Below are 20386 nucleotides of genomic sequence, written 5' to 3'. Positions count from 1 at the left end.
CTCAGCAAGATGTTAAGCGAGTCAGTAAGACCGTGTCTCTAAATAAAAATACAAAATAGGACTGGGGATGTGGCTCAGTGGCCAAGTGCCCTGAGTTCAATCCCTGGTACCCCTGCTAAAAATATAGATAAATGTATACATATATATATATATATATATATATATATATATATAAAACTGGTTGGGCATGTGGCTCAGTGATTAATCCCCTCTGGGTTCAATCCCTGGCTCACCCACTCCACCCCCCCAAAAAGTTATTCAATTGAACTAAATAGACCCCTCCTCTCCCCCCTCCCCCATCCCTCCTTTACTTTCTCCTCCTTCTTCTTGCAACTGGGATTGAACCCAGAGGTGCTTAACCAGTGAACCACATTCCCAGCCCTTTTTATTTTATTATTTTTTTTATTTTGAGACAGGGTCTCACTAAGTTGCTTAGGGCCTGGCTAAATTGCTGAGACTGGCCTTGAACTTGTAATCCTTCTGCCTCGGCCTCCCAAGTCACTGGAATTACAGGGGTGAGACACCACACTTGGTTAAACAAACACTTTTCTAAATAAGAAATACAAATGACCACCAAGTAAATGAAAAAATACTCAACGTCTGTATCCATTTGGGAAATGCAAATCAAAACTACATTGAGAATTTTGGGGATGTAGCTTAGTGGTAAAGCAGTTTACCTGGGATGCATGAGGACCTGGGTTCAATCCCCAGTCCTTCAAAATTAAATAAAAATATAAAGTAGATAACTAAATAAAAGTAGCCCTTAGTGGGCTGGGGATATAGCTCAGTTCATAGAGTGCTTGCCTTGCAAACAGACAGGCCCTGGGTTCAATCCCCAGCAGCGCAAAAAATAAAAATAAAAAATAAAATAAACTTTAAATTGTTTAACGAAGGTCTTAGTTAACTTCCAGCACCCAAACTTTTGTAAATACAATGAACGTTGACTGTTGTAACCACGGATCACATGCTGCTCTGGAAAACTGGAGAACTTATACGGAGAGTTACTTTTTTCCAGAAATGGATGAATCCTACTAATATGAGTGTGCAGTGTGTCCAGTCTCTGGAGGACACACGTGACTTGCACAGACCGAGGCCCACAAAGGGGCGTGGCCCGCAGGTAGCCTGGGTCAGGAAGCCTCTCAGGCTCCGCCCTGACCCCCGCCCGCCTCTGCTCCAGGTCGCCGCCAGGGGGCGCAAGAGAACCCGGCTAGGGGAACTCGGACTTGGGGTTCTGGACTTGGGGGCCGAGGCGCGGAGGCGGGGGCCGGGCAGCCTCAGCTGGGATACCGGCCCCGGCCCAGCGGGTTGCGGGGCGGCGGGAGGGGGCGCTGCGGGCCTGTCGGGCGCCGAGGAAGGAACTGCGACCTTGGCCGCGGCCTCCGCCGGATCCGCGCGCGGGGGCCGCGATGTCGTCCCGGCCTGGGGCCGACGACGCTGGGGCGCGGGGCTCGCGGCGGCCGCGGGAGCCGGCGGAGCAGGAGCTGCAGCGGCGCCGGGAGCAAAAGCGGCGGCGGCACGACGCGCAGCAGCTGCAGCAGCTCAAGCACCTGGAGTCCTTGTGAGTCCGCCGGGCGCCGCGGCCGCTCGCCGGGAGGGGGCTGCGCGCCAGGCCGGGCTCGGGCGGTCCTGACCCTCTGGGCCGCGGCCGGAGCCCGGGGCCGGGCGACGAGGGCCCGCGCCTCAGGCTCCTCGGGGCGAAGGGTGGCGGCCCCGGCGCTCGCCAGCTTGGCCTCGTCCTGGGCGGGGAGACCGGGCCCCACAGGCGCCTCCGGCGCACGTGGAGGGCGGTGGCGGCCCCCGGAGGCCGCGCGCGTGTCCCGCCGCCCCAGGACCAGCCGCGTCTCGGGCGCGCGGGCGGCGTCGAGGACTGAGTGACAAACACGCCCCGCCGGCACCTCGGGGCCTGTGGTTCGGCGTTTCCCTTCGCCCGCCCACCCCGACTCTTCTTCCTCGGCCGTTAAGGGGAGGGAGACCCGGGCGTGTCGCTGCGCTGTGGGGAGGAGACTGGAGCGCCCAGGGCTGGCCCCGAAGGTCCCGGGGCGGGCGGCGGGGACGGCGAGTGTGGCGCCTCCGCAGCCCTCGGAGCCCAGGCCGGGCCCGGGGCGCGCAGGGGCCGCTGCAGCTCGGCGACCGGAGCCCGGGGCCAGCGCGGTGGTTCAGGGTCCGCCCGGCCTGGTGGAGGCGGCTCGGTGACCCTCGCTGCAGAGGCCGCCAGGAGTCCAGGCGACCTGCAGAGGAGAGTCCAGTGGAATCTGAATCCGCCCTTCTGGGTTAAATGGGCAGAAAACACTCTAAGGGAAAAGCCATTTTAGTTTATGAGACACTTTCAAACGGCCGAGGCAGGAGGATCTCAACTTGCAGGCTAAATTGGGCAACTTAGACCCTGTGTCACGATAAAAAATAAAAGCAGATGGGGATATAGTTCAGTGGCGGAGTGCCGACCTTGGATTCAATCCCCAATATGGGGGGAAGAAAAAAAGAAAGAAAGAAAGAAAAGGGAAATTAAAAAAGTCTGGGCTTGGGTGTAACTCAATTGTAGAGCACTTGTGTGACTGAAGCTCTGGTTTCGCTCCCAATTGCTGGGTCGGGGAGCTGAGAAGTTTATTTTTTGAGACCGCGTTTTCATATATTGCTCCCTGAAGCAATCATCCTGCCTTAGCCTCAGCAATAGATAGAGGTCTACACCACCCCTTCTGACTGTTCGAATATTGTCGCCATCTGGACATTCTCTTATTTTGTCAATAGCATATCTGCTTGAATTTTTAGGGATACCCATTAGTTTTCTTTTCTTTCTTTCTTTCTTTCTCCTTCTACCCTATCACCTGTATCTTCTTAGCCTTTTTCTTTCATTTTCTCTGTGGCATTGGGAAGTGAACCCAGAGACACTCCACCACTGTGCTCCATTCCCAGCCCTTTTAAAATTTTGTATTTTGAGACAAATCTTCCTAAGTTGATCTGTAACTTGTGATCCTCTTTGCCTCAGCCTCCCTAGTAGCTGGAATGACATGAATGTATCACCATTTCTGGCTTTTCTTTGCATTTTCTTTTTAGTGTTTTCATGTAGAAATTTTATTCTAATATGTAGGGATCCTGGGGTCTCCCTCATATTTTAGAGCAAGGCTCTATAGTGCCATTTTGAAGGGGGCTGTTAAGGAGAGAAAAAAAGCAAAGGTCTAGGATTGATGACTAATGAGATCTCATTTTTTATGGGGCAACCCCCACATATCAGTAAATGGAGCTTTTTCGTGGGACCCCTTCATTTTATTCACAGACTAAACTAATAACCTTAGGTCTGAGTGCCAGAGATGTTCCTGGTGCCAGTGTTCTAGGTTGGGACACGGGACAGAGCAGAGCATTGTGAAATTCACACTAAGACTCAACATTTTTCCCCAGTGCTCAGCCTCATCCTCAGCTCTCCAGTATTCTCATGCAGCTGGGCCTTTCCAGTTGTTCCTCAGAGGATTCAGCCTGCTGTTTTTTTCAAGGGTTGGGCAGCCAGGTCTCCTGGGGCAGTATGGAAGGAGAAGAGTGGAGACTTCAGCCCCTCCATGACCCTCCCAGCTCCCATCTTCCATGTGTTGTAATAAAATAGCCAATTAAGACATTCTTTCACTTTCCATGGTCTTACCAAACTTTTCTTGCAATTCTCTGTCCTCCTCTCCTCCCAGGATTTCTTTGTGGCTTCTTGCTTATCGCTTTACTCTCATTTTCAGGGAGTCTGGGGAGAGAAGTAGATAAGCAAGTTGGTGGGGTACCATTTTGTTTTATTTCCACATTTATTAAAATTGGTGCATTATAGTTGTACATAAAAATGGGATTTGTTGTTACGTATTCATTCATGAACACAATATAATATTGTAATTTGCAGGCCCCATTTTAATGGGATGTCTCAATGGGGTTTTTACAAATTGAATTCAAGACCTTTCTCTCTGTGATGAGTTCTCTTTAGGTCTCCTTACTCCACTCTAGCCAGTTTCTTACATTTGATCTTTTCTTCCTTTTTTTTTTTCCCCTCATACCTGCCAGGTCCCTTAAGGCATCCCCTTTTCACCCAGTTTTCTTTTGCCTTTCAACTCTATAGGAGACAGCTGCAGATACAACCCGGTGGAATGGAATATGTTTTACAGGGAGGACACTGCTAAAAGAAACCATACCCCAGCTTTCAAAAACAGTATTTTAAAATACCTGGCAAAGAAAAGATTTCTCCCCACAAACTGCCTTGGAAGAATACATTTACCTCCTATTATCTCTTATCTAAATTTAATCTTCCCCTACAAGCAACGTACTAGAATGATTTTAATAGTAAGGTTTCTTTACAAATCATGCAAAATAATGGACTCTAATTTTCTTTTTAATTTTAAGAACTGATTTCAAAGATCACAAAGGCGTCTCATCTTTCACAGTCAGAAGCCAAAATGTACAATAAGCTCATTCCCATTTGCAAATGTGATATATTTAGTCGTTAAATATTATCTTACACTTTGAGAAATATCTTTTTCTTTTTTCTTTTTTCTTTTTGAGGCAGGTTCTCTTGCTATGTTGCCCAAAATGGCCTTGAATCCCTGCATTCAAAGTATCCTCCTCCCTCCTCAGTATCAGTATCTCCTGATACTGGGCTGTAGGCATGTACCAGGCCAAGAAATATCTTTTTTAAAACATGCTACATAAACTAATGAATTCTTCAGCTCTAGTGAGAAAAAATCAGCCACCTTCCTTTAAACTTGAGCTCAGAGTTTTAAAGTGGACTTTTTAGGGAATGCCATTCCTAATAATAATAGAATTCAAAATGTGCAAAAATGTATGGTTCCATCCCATTCCTTTTCCATCTATGCAAAAACATACTTTTCAGGAACTTGGAACTTTGTGTGGCCATATGTTGTTTGTATAACTTCTGTGGCAAAAAAAAAACCCATGTATTGTTGGATTATTGGATATTTCTATAGATTTTTTTTACCACTCCCTTCTAAACTTCCTTTGCCACTCTGCCCCTGCCCTGCCCCACATACTGGGAACCCAAGGGCACTTTGCCACTGAGCTACATCCCCAATCCTTTTTATTTTGCCCAGGTTGCCCTTGAATTTGCTATTCTCCTGCCTCTTGAATCGCTGGGATTACAGGCATGCGGTACCTCACCCAAATTCTTTTAGGCTTCTCTGCATGAGGCAAAGCACTAATATTTCTGGTGAGTTGCTACAGATGAACTATATCATTTTCCCAAGTTACACAGATTTCTTTTGCCTATGACACACCACAGTTTTCCATTAGAAATTAAGTATTTGCTATGGAAGAACATTGTACTATACCTAAACAGCTAATTCTTTTAACCAGTTGTTTACTGATTTTCTTCAAAGGCTGAGTCCTCCTCTGTCCCTTAGCAAAGCTCTGGATTTATGATGATGAGAGTTTGGACAGTCCCTTGGAAGGCTCCACACGTGAAGCCAAAGGGAAGTCTGTGTTGCTGTAGCCATTTGTGGCATTTCTCATCCATCATCTGGCAAAATTCTTTTTTCCTACATCTTGGCAATGAACAGAGGAAAAAGCATTTCTCTCCTCTCTTCGTTCATTCTTCTTAATCACCTCTAATGTTTCCTCTGTTCAAAAAGGTCTTTAAAGTCAGTACATAAGAAGCAGGTGATACAGAATCAGTGTGTCCCCCAAAGCTCACATGTGGAAACTTAATTCCTAGTGCAACAGTGTTGGGAAGTGGAGCCTAATAGAGCATTATGTCATGAGAGCTCTGCCTTTGTGAATGGATTAATGAATTTATCTTGAGAGTGGGATGGTGAGAAAACTTTAGTGTCCCTCTCTTGCTGTCTATTGCATGTGTGTTCTTTTACCCTTCCACCTTGGGATGATACAGCACGAAGACCCTCTCCAGATGGGGGCCCCCTCATTCCTGGACTTTCTAGCCTCCAGAACTGTAAGAAATACATTTCTGCCAGGTGCTTTGGTACATGCCTGTAATCCCAGTGAGTCAGGGGGTTAAGGCAGGAGGATCCCAAGTTCCAGGCCAACTTTGGCAACTTAGTGAGACCCTATCTTCAAATTAAAAATAAAAAGGGGCTAAGGATGTAAACTCAGTGGCAGAGTGCTTCTGGGTTCAATCCCTGGTGCCAAAAAAAAAAAAAAAGAAAGAAAGAAAGAAATTACCTTATAATTACCCTGCCTTTGGTATCCTATTGTAGCAATACGAGTGGATAAGACAGTGGGTCATGGTGAAGAAAATATTAAATCATTGAAATCATTGGTTCCCTGGAGATTTAGAGAGGTAAGGCACAGATCTGAGCTAAAAAAAAGTTTACATTACTTTTGTAGTGGCGGTGTGAATCTCTTAGAACCTATAGAAAGCCTTTCCTTTCTGGCCTACTGTCCCCCATGCCACTTGTAGGCTCAGCCTTCTGGGTCCATGGTTTAGTTCATGGATGGAAATGAGGAGGTCCTGGGCAGTGTCTGATAGGCAATAAATGTTCCTTGAAATGTCCATAAAAGTCTCCCAGGTGATAAAGATTGTCTAGGAGCAACTTTCTGATACAAAGACACCTTTAGTAGCAATTTCAGTTCCTTTGATCCTGCTTTATTCACCTGTCAGACATTTGCTGGCAAACATGAAGTCTAACCCAGGTATGGTGACACAAGCCTATAATCCTAGTGACTCAGGAGGCTAAGGCAGAAGGATTGCGTAGCTCAAGGCCAGCCTTGGCAACTTGGTGAGACCCTGTCTCAAAATAAAAAATGAAAAGTACTGGGGCCGGGTGCAGTGTTGCACCCTATAAATCCCAGTGGCTCAGGAGGCTGAGGCAGGAAGATCAAGAGTTCAAAGCCAGCCTTAGCAACAGAAAGGTGGTAAGCAACTCAGTGAGACCCTATATCTAAATAAAATGCAAAATAGGACTGGGGATGTGGCTCAGTGGTTGAGTGCCCCTGAGTTCAATCCCCAGTACAACCCCCTGCACCAAAAAATGGACTGGGGATCATAGCTAAGTGGTAAAGTGACCTGAGTTCAGTCCCTAGCAAAAAAACAAAAAAGATGTCCCCCACCCCGCCCCCCCAAAAAAAGAGAGACAAAAGAGTCTGGTGGAGTTGTTTTTGTTTGTTTGCTTGCTTTTGCCTTTGTCTTTTGTTTTGGTACTGGGGAATGAACCCACTGAATTATATTCCCAGTCTTTTTTATTTTCTACTTTGGAACAGGGTCTTGTCAAGTTGCTGAGGTTGTGTTTGGACTTGCAATCCTCCATCCTCATCCCTCCCAAATTTCTGGGGTATAGGCATGTGCCACTGTGCCCAGTTTCCTGGCGTCTTTTATTCCCCACCTGTGATAAGCATCATATTAGAATAATTCTTGGATTCCAGCTGTGTATCTACTAACAATCCTGTACTGGTAAGGCTTGGCATGGAGCTGGCATTTGGGTATTGGGCAACAGCTTTGGAACTATGTAGCTGTTTCACTCTCACTTGCCAAGTGCCTATGCTTTCAACACATGAGCCTTATGGACATTTCAGATTCAAGTGATAACACCACCAAACGGGTAAATGTTCAAAGACCTACACCCACTCATGTGGGCAGGCAGTATTTATATCTGGGAAAAAAAAAAAAGTGACAAGGAGAAACCACTTGATTGGTTACAGATTGACATTAGCCTTAGATGAACATGTTTTGGCAGTTTGCAGCCTGTGATTAGCTGAAATCTGGGATGCTTTGATTGGCCACGAATCAGCAATTTAAGAATAAACTTTCAAGTTAGGTTGCAGTTTGTTTACATATTAAGTTAGATTACGCTTTACCCTTTACATAAAGGGAGCTTTCAGCCAAATTTATTTTAACAGAACTCTAGATGTCATGAGGTCTGCATGTTATATAAACTACCACATATGTTGGCATACAATTATAATATCAATTTAATATATTTTTACCATCTGTAGAGTTGTTTAGATAGCTCCCTTTCCATTGATATTAATTTTTGTGTTCTTGCTCTTTTCTTGATTAGACTTGTTAGATTTTTATCAACTTTTAGCTGTATTTTTTCCTTTCTATTTCATATATTTCTGCTCCTACTCTTATTTTTTCCTTCCTACTACCTAGTTTGAAAATAATTTGTTTATCTAGCTTCTTTTTGATAGAAGTACTTTAAATTGTAAGTGTTCACTTGAGTACTGTTTCATCCCAGAGATTCTGATGTTTTAAACTTTATCACTTAGTTCAAAGTACTTTTTATTTTTCTTGTGCTTTCTTCTTTGACTTGTGAGATATTTGTAAGTGTGCAATTTAACTTCAAAGTAGTTGAGACGTGGGGGTGGGGTTCTATGTATCTTAAGGTGATTGATTTCTAATGTAATAAATCATGCAAGAAACAGTCTGCATGATTTCAAATTTTTAAAATTTCTCAAAGCTTATTTTATGACAATGTAGTCTATCCTTATTAATTTTCTACTTGTCATTTCTCTGTATAGTTCTCTATAAATAACAAGTAGGTCAAGGTGGCTGATGATGTTGTTAAGCCTTCTATATCATTACTCCTTCCAGTGAAGTGAGGTTTAAAATCTCCAGGAATGATTGTGGATTTGTCTTTCTAGTTTCATTAATTTTTACTTCATATATTTTGAAATTTTGTTATTAGGTACATACACATTTAGGATTGTTATACTTTCTTGAAGAAGTTATTCTATTATGGTTTTGAAATGTTCCCATTTATCTCTGAAAATACTTTTTCTTGAAATTTATGTTAATAGGTGTACTTCAGATTTCTCATGCTTAGTCTCCCCATCTTTTGCTTTTAACTATTGATGTATTGATATTTAAAGTGTGACTCATGGGCTGGGGATATAGCTTAGTTGGTAGAGTGCTTGCCTTGCATGTATAAGGCCCTGGGTTCAATCCCCAACACTGCAAAAAAATAAAAATAAAAAAATAAAGTGTGACTTATGTATTCAGCATGTAGTTATTGCTTGCTTTTTACACATGTTGAACATTTATACCTTCTAATTATAATATCTAGTTTATTTATGTTTAAATTATTTATTGAGACTTGAAAAATGACACTTGATGTGAAGGTCAGTGGAAAATTGGGTAAATGATAGGTTTGATGGAATATTTCTGGAAAACAGGTTGAATAGTCCTGCTGTCAGGTTCAGAGAGAAGATTGTTGGAATGCTTTTATTACAGTTGTTCATTCTCTCATTTATCATATGGTATTAGTAACAGATTTATTTTATTGTTTGTTAACACTTTGTATTCTGCAAATTAAAATTCTGTCATCAAAAAAAAAAAAAAAAAGCAACAAAATAGATGTCATGAAGTCTGAGTAATTGTCCCAATTACTCTTACAGGTATAGGTTGAATTTATCCCTGGGAAACAGGGTCAAAGTCTGTGGCTTGCCCTCTACTTTTTCTGAGGCTCTAACAAGATAAAGAAGAATAAGGCATATTTTATGAGGCTTGGAGCAGATCGGGGTAGATTTGACTGAAAGCTGCTATACCTGCTCTGCGGCCAGATGTGAAACAAAGTTTTCTAAATCATAGGCCTGCAAGGCCATAGCCAGCAAGGGACATCTGTAGGAAGTTCACTATACATGTAAATGTGAATAGATCCTTACTAGAAGAAGAAGACATGTAACCCATTTTTTAGGTGTCCTGTATTTATAAAGATGTGTGTACATAGTCGTATATAGTGTCCCTTTTCTTGTATCTGCAAGTAGAAACATGCCAAGTACACTGTTTTTTACCTACTCCTTTGTAGATCAAATTGTTGTAGAGATTGTCCTATATCAGTATCTAATTCACTTTTAACATTTGTTAATATTTTTCTGATGACAATTTAATATTTCCATTATGGAAACAGAAAATCAGTCACTCCTGCTTTCACTAGTTGTTCAGCATTTTGGGGCTCCCACATTTCCAACTTTCTAGAATTAAGAGACACTTTGAAGGTAGCTGCAGTGCCCTGATAGATCTCTTTCAGTAAAATATTCCATGTGGAAGCATTGAGACACGCCATGGTCTTGCCTCCTTTTCTTCCCTTTTTATATATTTTTGGGTCTATTATGCATTCGTGACTAAAAGCCAACACCCATGCTGTATTTGATAGCGTATGTTTATGTGTCATTACTTAAAAATGAGCATAAGCATCTGGTGCTGATTTTCCAAACATAGAATCTAGCAGTCTTTTCAGGCCGTTTGAACAGTGGTGGAAAGTGAAAATGAACCAGGAGCACAGACCCAGTTTGTAGTCTCAAGACCCTGGGGGTCTCAGAGCTTGTTGGTAAATGGAAAGAAGGCCCCTTAGTAGACTAAATATAGCAGTCATGGTCCTGACTGTACCCTCCGGATGGGGCACCAAACAGTGGTCCTGCAGGCTGAGTTCAGTGTGGTCAGCTTAGGCATGGAAGGCTGTCAGAGCCGAGGAATGTGCTCCTGATGGCTCTGTGTTGGGGAGGGTAGAGGCCATGGCAAAGGGGCCTCTGGGACAGGGGCCCTGGGCCTAGCTCTACTGCACCTCTTCTGTGCTTCACTAACTGTGCTAGAATACATGGCTGCTTTCCCCCCAGGAGCCTGTTCTTGTCAAGAATGTGGATGTTATTCTGGGTAAGCAGCTTGACAAAACCATCATTATATTCTGGAACCAGACTAGCCCGTGGTCTTCCTACCTCACATTCTTCCTACAATCTCTTTCCCTTTTCCCAAAATAAAATCATTTTGGTGGGACAATAAGTTATTATTTCAATGAATTTAAGTTCTAGTTCTCTGCAGGATCACTTTATTTGCATGGAATCTTGAGCATTGAACATATTCTATTAACTGATGTAGAAACGATGTAGTTTTAAGTTTTTTACTATGAGTATACTTTTTATTCTGACCTGACAGCTACCTGTAGCTCATTGAATGTTACATTCCTATTAATGTAGTTGATAAAGTTTTGCTTCTTTTTTCTTTTTTAGCTATGAAAAACCTCCTCCTGGGCTCATCAAGGTTAGTGTGAAGTTTATATTCTGGTTATTCTGTTAGACATACTTGCACGTTTTCTAACTTGTTAGGAAAAATGGCTGTATAGGTTTTAAACCTCCTTTTATGAAAATGCTGTTTCTTCCCTGTGGACACCAGATGGGTCCTAATTTGGGGCCTTGTGCCTTTATGGAAATTTCATCAGGCGTGTACCCTTCCCCAAAGAACCAGCCAGGCGTGTGTGTGTGTGTGTGTGTGTGTGTGTGTGTGTGTGTGTGTGTGTGTGTGTGTGTGTGTGTGTGTTCCTGGGCCACAGTTCCCCTTCTCTCACTGTGGCTGCCTTTCCTCAAAGCTTGGCTGCCTCATTTTCCTTGCCTACCTCACCTGGTCAGCTCCTCAGTACACCCCATGCTGGGGTCTCTAGTGTCCTCAGCTCAAAGAGCAGCCTCTGGGGAGACCTGAGAGCACATCTACTACAGCCTCCCTGAACAGGGCCCCTCTCCCAGCTCCCTGGCCACCCTGTCAGGTGTCTCTGCATGAGGGAAATTTAGAAAAGCAGGTGAAAACAGATTGCCTCTTGTGAATGATAATTTTCTATTTTGGGGGGTTAGGAGGGTGCTAGGGATTCAACTCAGGGTCGCTCTACCACTGAGCTACATCCACGGCCCTTTTTAGTTTTCATTTTGAGACAAGGTCTCACTAAGTTGTCCAGGCTAGCCTTGAACTTGCAGTCTCCTGCCTCAGCCTCCTGGGTAGGATGAGGAATTACAGGTGTGCACAGACATGCCAGGTCATAATGACCTGTTTTAATATAACATACTATCTCTATTATTACAGAAAACCTGGTTTACTTTTTTTTGGGGGGGTGCGGCGGGGGATAGAACCCAAGCCTTATACAGGCCAGGCAAACTCCCTGCCACTGAGCTCCACGCCCCTTGCTCCAATGTTTATGCCTTGCCTGATTCCACACATTGTGAGGGAGGGAAACCTTTTTTTTGATCATTGCATCTAATTTACATCAGAATGTGGCACTCACAAATCATTTCCCTCTGAAGGACAGACTTGTGCTTCCCTATAACTTTCCTGTAGTAAAGTTTCCTTTTTTCTGCAGAAAGTTGTTTTTCTGGTGTAGTTCTTCTCCTCCTTTGATTTCCTGTTTCCCTGCCAGGTATAATTTGTCTTTCTTGCTCCTGGGGATGACTGAAGGTGACATTGGGACCTGTGGCACAGGAGAAAGCCAGGCAATAGTGGGTTGCTAGGAAGGAGGGACAATTCTAATGCTTTGTTGCGATGTTGTTTACACATTGTTCCCTTCATTTAGGAAGATGAGACTAAGCCAGAAGACTGTATTCCTGATGTACCAGGCAACGAGCATGCCAGGGAATTTCTGGCTCACGCGCCAACTAAAGGACTTTGGATGCCCCTGGGGAAAGAAGTCAAAGTTATGCAGTGTGAGTGTGGAGGAGTTTAAATGACACTTCCATTACATGCAAGTTGCATACTATAGTGTACAGATTGTGTAACAGCCTTAGGCTGTGATGTTAAACAATTGCAAGTGATTATTTTCAACAAATATCCTGGGGATCAGGCTTTTCCTATAAAGTGAAGGACATGATCAAATAACAGCACTTTACAGATGTTCCTTTCTCAGGGAACTGCGAGACAGTTCAAATAGTAAGTGATCTGGGTTATAGCTTTTTGAGGGGCACAAAACCAATCTGACCCCTGAATGTTGTCATCATTATTGATTTTTACAAAACTAGAAAAGAATGAACACTGGGAGTAAGTCCACTTCAAATACCAGAAATCCCACTATTGTCACCATCGTTCTGTGGTTTCCTTAAAATGATGTTTATCTGGTTGGGGAAAGACTTTGGTTAATTTACAGGGTTCACAAAATTGTTGTCCAATTTGTAACTATATTTTCATTACTTGTAGGAAAAAACAGATTTATACAGGTTGTTACTTGGCCATGCTTGAGGGACCTTCTGGTATATTACCTTGTAAACAGATTCCTTAGTTGTCATGTTCATGGAATCGCAGGATGGGGAAGAAAGCAGATGAGTGTTTGTAATCACCTAGAAGTCTATAGCTTTTTTTAAAAAAACTTAAATGCCACTTCTTTGTGTAACGAGGTGAGTTAGTTGTATTTCACTTATGATTTCACATTTCTTTTTTTGATCAAGAAGTTAATGAAGCATTGAAACATAAGCTTTAGTCCCCCTGACATTTCTTTTAGAGGCCTGTCAGAACTTCTTTGGTATGTCTGCATGGTTATATGATATTGTGTAATTTTCCAAGGGAAGATATTTTTGTATTTGTTTCCTAAATAGCCCTTTCTTATCCCTTTCTCCGCATAGTGTTATAAGCTTCAGGCCTCACAAAACTTAGATCCATCCCAGATGGGAAAAAAGACATACACACACACACACACACACACACACACACACACACACTTTCACTGAATTCACTGATTTTGGTGTTAACTGTAAAATTGTTTCTCACCCTTTGCTATGTCTACAAATCAACAATGCTTTTTTGTTTTTTTTTGTACTATGGATTGAATGAAGGGGTGTTTGACCACTGAGCTGTATCCCCAGCCTCATGAGTCACTGGGATTACAGGCATGCACCACTGTGCCTAGCAACCAATGAATCTTATAAAATTCAAATTATTTATTAGTATTTCTGAGGGTGGCCTGGTAGTCTGCATTAATAAGAGTCTCCTTGTGTTGTCCGATTGACTGTGAACTGCACTTGGTATTTCAAGGATTCCTTTAATTCTGAGAGAATTTTGAACAGAAATGGTAGATATCTACATGTCAACCTAGATCCATGGCATTTCACAGCCTCTCAGTTTACCATGCAGAAGGCAACTGTTTTAAAGGAAGTTGGTCTTATCTTTTCCATACATCGAAGTGTGGGGTAGATAAACATAGGAATCCCTCAGAGGCCATCCATGAAGAACTCCCAAACTTCATTCTTTTTAATGGTTTCCTGAATTCAACCCCCAGATTAAAAAAAAATAAAAATAAAAAGGGAAAGTTCTCTTTCTCTTTGACTGTTTTCCATAGTTGCCAGCTTGAAGCAAAATTGACTGATCTCATCCATGATCTCCTTTCCTGCTTCCTGACTTCCTTGGTTGATACCCAAGTACAGTCTCTAATTTATGTCACCATTCCCATACAGTTTCATGATTTGCCTCATATCCAGATGGATCTGAGAGTATGAAAACAGGTCAGAAAAGTCTCTCCATTCCTGCTTCACTCACCATTTCATCTTCCCCTAGATCTCAATACATGATGTCAAATTCATGATCATTGAAATTCCTTGAAGATGTGTTTCCCTGGGTTGCTGTGACACATGTTATGTATTACCTTATGTCTTCTCATTAGAGCCTCCTTCTGCTACCTTTAATAAAGGGCCTCTTTAAATGGGAGAGTTTCTCTGTTCTGCAGGGAAAGTTATACTTGGATTGTAATGGCATTAACATTTTTTTAAGAGAAACTGTGATTTATAAATAAGAATCAGCTGGGCATGAAGGTACATACCTGTAATCCCAGAGGTTTGGGAGGCTGAAGCAGGAGGATCACAAGTTCAGAATATAAATAAAAAGGGCTGGGGATATGGCTCAGTGGTTAAATGCCCCTGGATTCAATTCCTGGTATATATAAATAAATAAATAATGAGAAAGAATGAATCAGAGACACTAGATGAAAAGATTTGCTCTAAAACATATAGTGAAGTATATAAAAGTAAATTTGCCTTTTATGATACTTTCACATTGGCCTGCTTTGTAAATACTTGATGATGGAATATTTCTAAAACTGTAAGATTCAAGGATGATTGTGAAAGCAATTAGTTTACCTCTGTTTTCTCTGATCTTCCATTCATGGTTTACTCACTACCTTTGCTTTTAGAATGGGAGTCTAATGAAGAAAAACATTAATATAATCTAGATGAAGTAGAGCTATGTTATCTTACAGAAATATTTCCCCTTTTCTTTTTAGGTTGGCGTTGCAAACGGTATGGTCACAGAACGGGTGACAAAGAATGCCCTTTCTTTATCAAAGGCAACCAGAAGTTAGAACAGTTCAGAGTAGTAAGTAAAACCCTAGTATCAATTCACTTTTAAAAAAAAATTTTTTTTAGTTGTTGATGGACCTTTATTTTATTCATTTATTTATATGCAATGCTGTGAATTGAACCCAGTGCCTCACACATGTGAGGCAAGCGCTGTACTACTGAGCCACAATCCCAGCCCTCAATTCACATTTATCAGAGACAGTGAATATCAATGAGTCAGTAGTCATCAGTGAAATGTTCATATAAAATACTTTCTCCAGAAACCTTTTGGCCTGAGTGTTTCATATTAACTTCTCCTGTGTCAATTTGCATTTGTATGACCAATTAGTTCTCTTTTGAGAGGGTGGGTGCAGGAGATCAAACCCAGGGCTTGGTGCATGGTAGGCATTTGTCACACTACTGAGATATACCCCCAGTCCCAGATTAGTTCTTTAACAAAAAAAAAAAAACCTACTATTTATGTTGTTTGCTGCCAAGTGTGGTAGTGCACACCTGTAATCCACTGACTTGGGAGACTGAGGCAGGAGGATTGCAAGTTCAAAGCCAACCTCAGCAATTTAGCAAGACCCCGTCTCAAAAAGGGTTGGGGATATGGCTCAGTGGTTAAGTGCCCCTGAGTCTAATCCCCCCACCCCCCCAAATTTGTTATTTGCTTATACCTTGGGAACAGTGATTCTTTCTTTTTCTTTTTCTTTTCTTTCTTTCTTTTTTTTTTGTTGGTATTAGGGATTGAACCTAGGGGCACTTAGCCACTGAGCCACATCCCCAACCCTTTTTATTTTTTATTTTAGGGACTCCTCACTAAGTTGCAGAGTCTGGCTTTGTAAATCCTCCTTCCTCAACCTCCTGAATCACTGGGATTGCAGGCGTGTACCTCCATGCCTGGTACACGCATTATCTTTTCTTAAGTAGTCATTATCTATTCAAACCGCCCCCCCCTTGCTTTGTGTGTGTGTGGGGGGGGGGATTGAACCCAGGGCCTTGTGCATGTGAGGCAAGCACTCTACCAACTGAGCTATATCCCCAGCCCAACCCGCCCCCCATTTCTTATTATATAAAAAAATCAAGTTTTAGCCAGATGCAGTGGTACACCCTGTAATCCCAGTGAATCTGGAGGCTGAGGTAGGAGGATTGCAAATTTGAGGCCAGTCTCAGCCACTTAGTGAGATCCTATCTCCTAATCCCTATTCAATTCCTCTTAAAACAAACAAAAAAGAAAAAAGAAAAGAAAGTCATGTTTCATAACTTAAAACCAGGGGCTTCATTTCCCAGTTTTTGTTTAAAGATATCTTTTAATTAAGCTAGAAGTGTGTGTATTTTTTTTCCTTAGATTCATTATTTCCTTGCTTTATTTTAACAGAATCATCTTCCAGAAGTGATAATTCATTGTTCAGAAACTGCTCTGCCAAGTGGAATATGATGCTGTATGAATGTACTGGGGTTGTCAGCATATATCAAAATGGGGTCACCAGATATGGGTATACACCCATAATCCCAGCTGCCAGGGAGCCTGGGGCAGGAGAATAGTAAGTTGGAGGACACCTGGGTAACTTAGTGATACCCTGTCTCAAAATAAATTTGAAAAGTGCTGGGGATGTAACTCAGAGGTTCAATCTCCAGTACCCAAAAAAGAAGAAAAAAAAAAAAAAATAGGTGAAAAAAATAAAGTATATTTAAGTACTTGAAGCCAGTTTAAATTATCTATATAGGAATATATTTGCCTTAAAAGAATATATTGCCTTCAAAGAAACTGGGAACCTCACATTAGGATTTTTACTACCAAGTCCAATCTTGCTTCTCTTTCCAAAGGAGGTCTGCAGAAACAGTTTGATGCATTTATTTCCAGACTTCTTTGGTGATATGTAACATGGATTTTTATGTACTCAGGTATATATGTATTTATTTTGCTGCATGGGGATTGAACATAAGGCCTCATGACTGTTAGGCAAGCACCTTACCACTGAGCTACATCCCCAGCCCTTTCTATATTTTATTTTGACACAGGGTCTAGCTAAGTTGCCTAGTCTGGCCTCCAACTTGGAATCCTCCTTCCTTAGCCTCCTACGCTGCTGGGATTACCAGAATGTGCCACCGTGCCCAGTATTTTTAACTTATAAATGAATCATTATTATTACACATAATTTTGCAATCCATTTATTTCACTTAGTACTATCTCTTAGTCATCTATCCATGTAGACCAAAGAGAATACCTCAATATTTCTCAGTTTGAGAACTATTTTATTATACAAAGACCAGGCCACTGTTTACACAGCTAGTTCCTGATAAAGAATATTTAATTATTTCCTGTATCTTTCTAACAGGGAAATTCTTTATGTAGCCTTAATGAATTTACAGCGATATGACTTTTTTGTACTGGGGATTGAACCCAGGATTGCATAATTACTGAGCTACATCCCTAGTCATTTCTACTTTTTATTTGGAGGTATGTTCTTGCTAAGTTCCTGAGGCTGACCTTGAACTTGTAATCCCTGAGTCTCTGGGATTACAGACCTGTGCCACTCACTGCACATGATATGATTCTTAAAAAGGATTAGTACAGCTGAGCACAGTGGCTCACACCTGTCATTCCAGTGACTCAGGAGGCTGAGGCAGGAGGATCATGAGTTCAAAGCCAGCCTCAGCAACCTAGCGAGGCCCTAAGCAACTCAGTGAGACCCTGTCTCAAAATAAAATACAAAAAAAGGGTTGGGTATGTGGTTCAGTGGTTAAAGGCCCCTGGGTTCAATTCCTGGTAACAAAAAATAAAATAAAGGATTAGAACAGTCTCAGTCTCCTGAGTAGCTAGGAAAACAGGTACATGACACTTCTTGTGGCTTCATAAACTAAGACAAGTTGTAAGATGATATCTTGGCAGATGGGGAACAAGGATTAGCAAGAGGCATTTTACTGTATATCCTATTATGTTTTCTGGTTTTTGAATCATATGAACATACAGACTATTCAAAAACTCAATTTAAAAATAAATACTGTGTTCTAGAAAAAATGGATTAGAACATATTAAACATAAAGCTATATCAAACAATTTTTAAAAACTGGTTTCAATTACACAGGGATTTAATTTTTATTTAACTAGCAGTCTACAAAGCCTAACCAAAACTTAATCTTCTCTGACCCTTAAGGCACATGAAGATCCCATGTATGACATCATTCGAGAGAATAAAAGACACGAAAAGGATGTGAGGTGAGGTCATCTTGATGAAAACAACAACCTATTAAGACTTAAATTGATTAGAGTTGGAAACAGCCATTCTGATAACAGAGGATGGCATTTTAATTGAATGACTGGAGGGCAGGAGTCAGTGCTGAACAGGCCAGTGTAGAGGCAACCAGCAGGCCAGCCTCCTCTTGGCCCAGCACAGTCACACAACTGGAGGTGAGGTTGGCAACCCACACTGTGGTATCTACATAGTGCACCACTGACCATTCCTTGTGATTTTGTTTATCTTCAGTGTCATTGAGGATCTGAGGTGTTAAAATTAGCCACGATTAAAGAGAAGGTTAAAAAAAAAGAGGGATTTTTTTCAAATTGTTTGCATTGAATTATTCCTCGAGTGGGTGATTACTATGAAATTGGGGGAAAGATTAAGTATGCATCAGTTAGAAGTTATAATTGTAAGGACTATTGGAACCTGTAGAAATATTTAAGACAGTGAAAAGGTAAGTGTGTCTTTAGTGAATTAATCATGACTTTTCCCCTCTCAATACTGCTTTTAAATTATGTTTACTTAAGGAATGGAGATGTAGCTCAGTGGTAGGGCATTTGTCTGGGATGTGTAAGGCCCTGGGTTCAATCTTCAGCACTACAAAATAAAATATAAGTATGTTTATATAAGAAAACTATTGAAGTTAAAGATAGTGAACTGAGACAGACATTATGACTCTTATGTGCATGAATGATTACATGAATGGTGTGAATCTACATTGTATACAACCGTAGAAATGAAAAGTTGTACCCCATTTGCTACAGTGAATCAAATGCAGTCTGTAAAAGTTTTTAAAAATTAAATTAAATTAAAACCAATCAATTTAAAAAATTGAGGGCGAAAAGAAAGCTATTGAAGTTAAGAATCACTTTTTTTTTTATCAATCTCCTATGTCTAGGATACAGCAACTAAAACAGTTACTGGAGGATTCCACCTCAGATGAGGATGAGAGCAGCTCCAGTTCCTCAGACTGTAAAGAGAAGCATAAGAAAAAGAAGAAGAAAGAAAAGCATAAGAAAAGGAAGAAGGAAAAGAAAAAGAAGAAAAAACGGAAGCACAAGTCTTCCAAGTCAAGTGAGAGTTCAGACTCAGACTGACGAGGACTGGACTTGTTCAGCATTCTCTTTACAAAAATCTAACACTGTGGCCAAAGAACAGAGAGGTATGCCCTGGGAATAACACAACACAGAGGACATCTGGCGTCATAGGCGTGGATTCTCACCACCTTGCCCTGGTGAGCTGTCTCCACTCAGGTGCTAGGTTTGGATGGCGCTGAGTTCCTCCAGGAAAGCTTATTGATTGACCCTCTCTGCCCTTTACTCAAGTCTGTGATTCCCCTGAAAGGCCTCCTGCAGCATGGCAGGACTGCAGAGCATCTCTGGGGAGGTACCTTTGGGTGCTAGCACAGCTTTTGCCCTTTGTAGTGGTGACTCAATTCCCACAGACTTTAGGTTGGACTCTTCTACGTTGCTGAATATAATAAAAGCTTATGATTTATTTTTTAAATGTACTTATTTATTTATGAATAATATCAGCATGTGGTCCCAAATAAAAGGTACATAAACATAAGATTTAACCAAAAAAATTCTTCCTACTGCTTTTCTACCCCAGTTCCTTCCCCATTGGCTACCAATCTTACCAATATGTATTGATATCTTTCAGAAGTACACATCACAAACATGACTTTTTTTTTACATAAATACACCTGTATACTGTTACTTTTTAAACTTAACAGTATGAAAGTGACTATCTTTAATATTGAGTAAATAGGGCCTTACTGCTCTATAAAATGTATATGTTTATAGTCACCTGATATGATTTGTTGATTGGAGGAGAGATGTTCCTATAATAACAATGAAAACTCTTGTGTTACTTTTTTTCTGTGTGTGTGTATGTGTGTGGTACTGGGGTACTAGTGTACTCGGGTGCTCAACCACTGAGCTACCTCCTCAGTTCTGTTAATTTTTTGAGACAGGGTCCCACTAAGTTCTGAGGCTGGCCTTGAACTTGCAATCCTGCCTCAGGCTCCTGAGTAGCTGGGATTACAGCCACCATCCCTGGCTGACTTGTTTTTTTAACTTGTCTGGACCTTCTGCCAGAATCCCGAGATTTTTCAAGTATTTACTCAGAAAAGGTTTTGA

General features: G+C 41.7%; 1 protein-coding gene across 1 annotated transcript; it reads left to right on the top strand.

Moving 5' to 3' along the window:
- The first annotated feature begins 946 nt into the window (after window positions 1-946).
- Window positions 947-19751, top strand: LOC306668701 (retinitis pigmentosa 9 protein-like). Its single transcript, XM_079152374.1, has 6 exons — window positions 947-1558; window positions 10933-10963; window positions 12258-12387; window positions 14946-15037; window positions 18162-18223; window positions 19144-19751. The coding sequence occupies exons 1-6, from the start codon at window positions 1407-1409 to the stop codon at window positions 19340-19342; spliced, it is 666 nt and encodes a 221-aa protein (XP_079008500.1). The 5' UTR covers window positions 947-1406; the 3' UTR covers window positions 19343-19751.
- Window positions 19752-20386: the final 635 nt, after the last annotated feature.

The sequence above is a fragment of the Sciurus vulgaris genome (assembly GCF_902686455.1).
Source record: "Sciurus vulgaris genome assembly, chromosome: 8".
NCBI classification, from domain to species: domain Eukaryota; kingdom Metazoa; phylum Chordata; class Mammalia; order Rodentia; family Sciuridae; genus Sciurus; species Sciurus vulgaris.
The sequence above is the reverse complement of the archived record's forward strand: the minus strand, read 5'-3'. Positions and strand labels throughout refer to the sequence as shown.

Bases quoted from the DNA above. Each gene is read 5' to 3' on its own strand.
- LOC306668701 (XM_079152374.1), top strand. From the start codon at position 1,407: ATGTCGTCCCGGCCTGGGGCCGACGACGCTGGGGCGCGGGGCTCGCGG. The intron at 1,559-10,932 runs GTGAGTCCGCCG...TTTCTTTTTTAG, and splicing joins CTCAAGCACCTGGAGTCCTT to CTATGAAAAACCTCCTCCTG. The intron at 15,038-18,161 runs GTAAGTAAAACC...CTGACCCTTAAG, and splicing joins AGTTAGAACAGTTCAGAGTA to GCACATGAAGATCCCATGTA.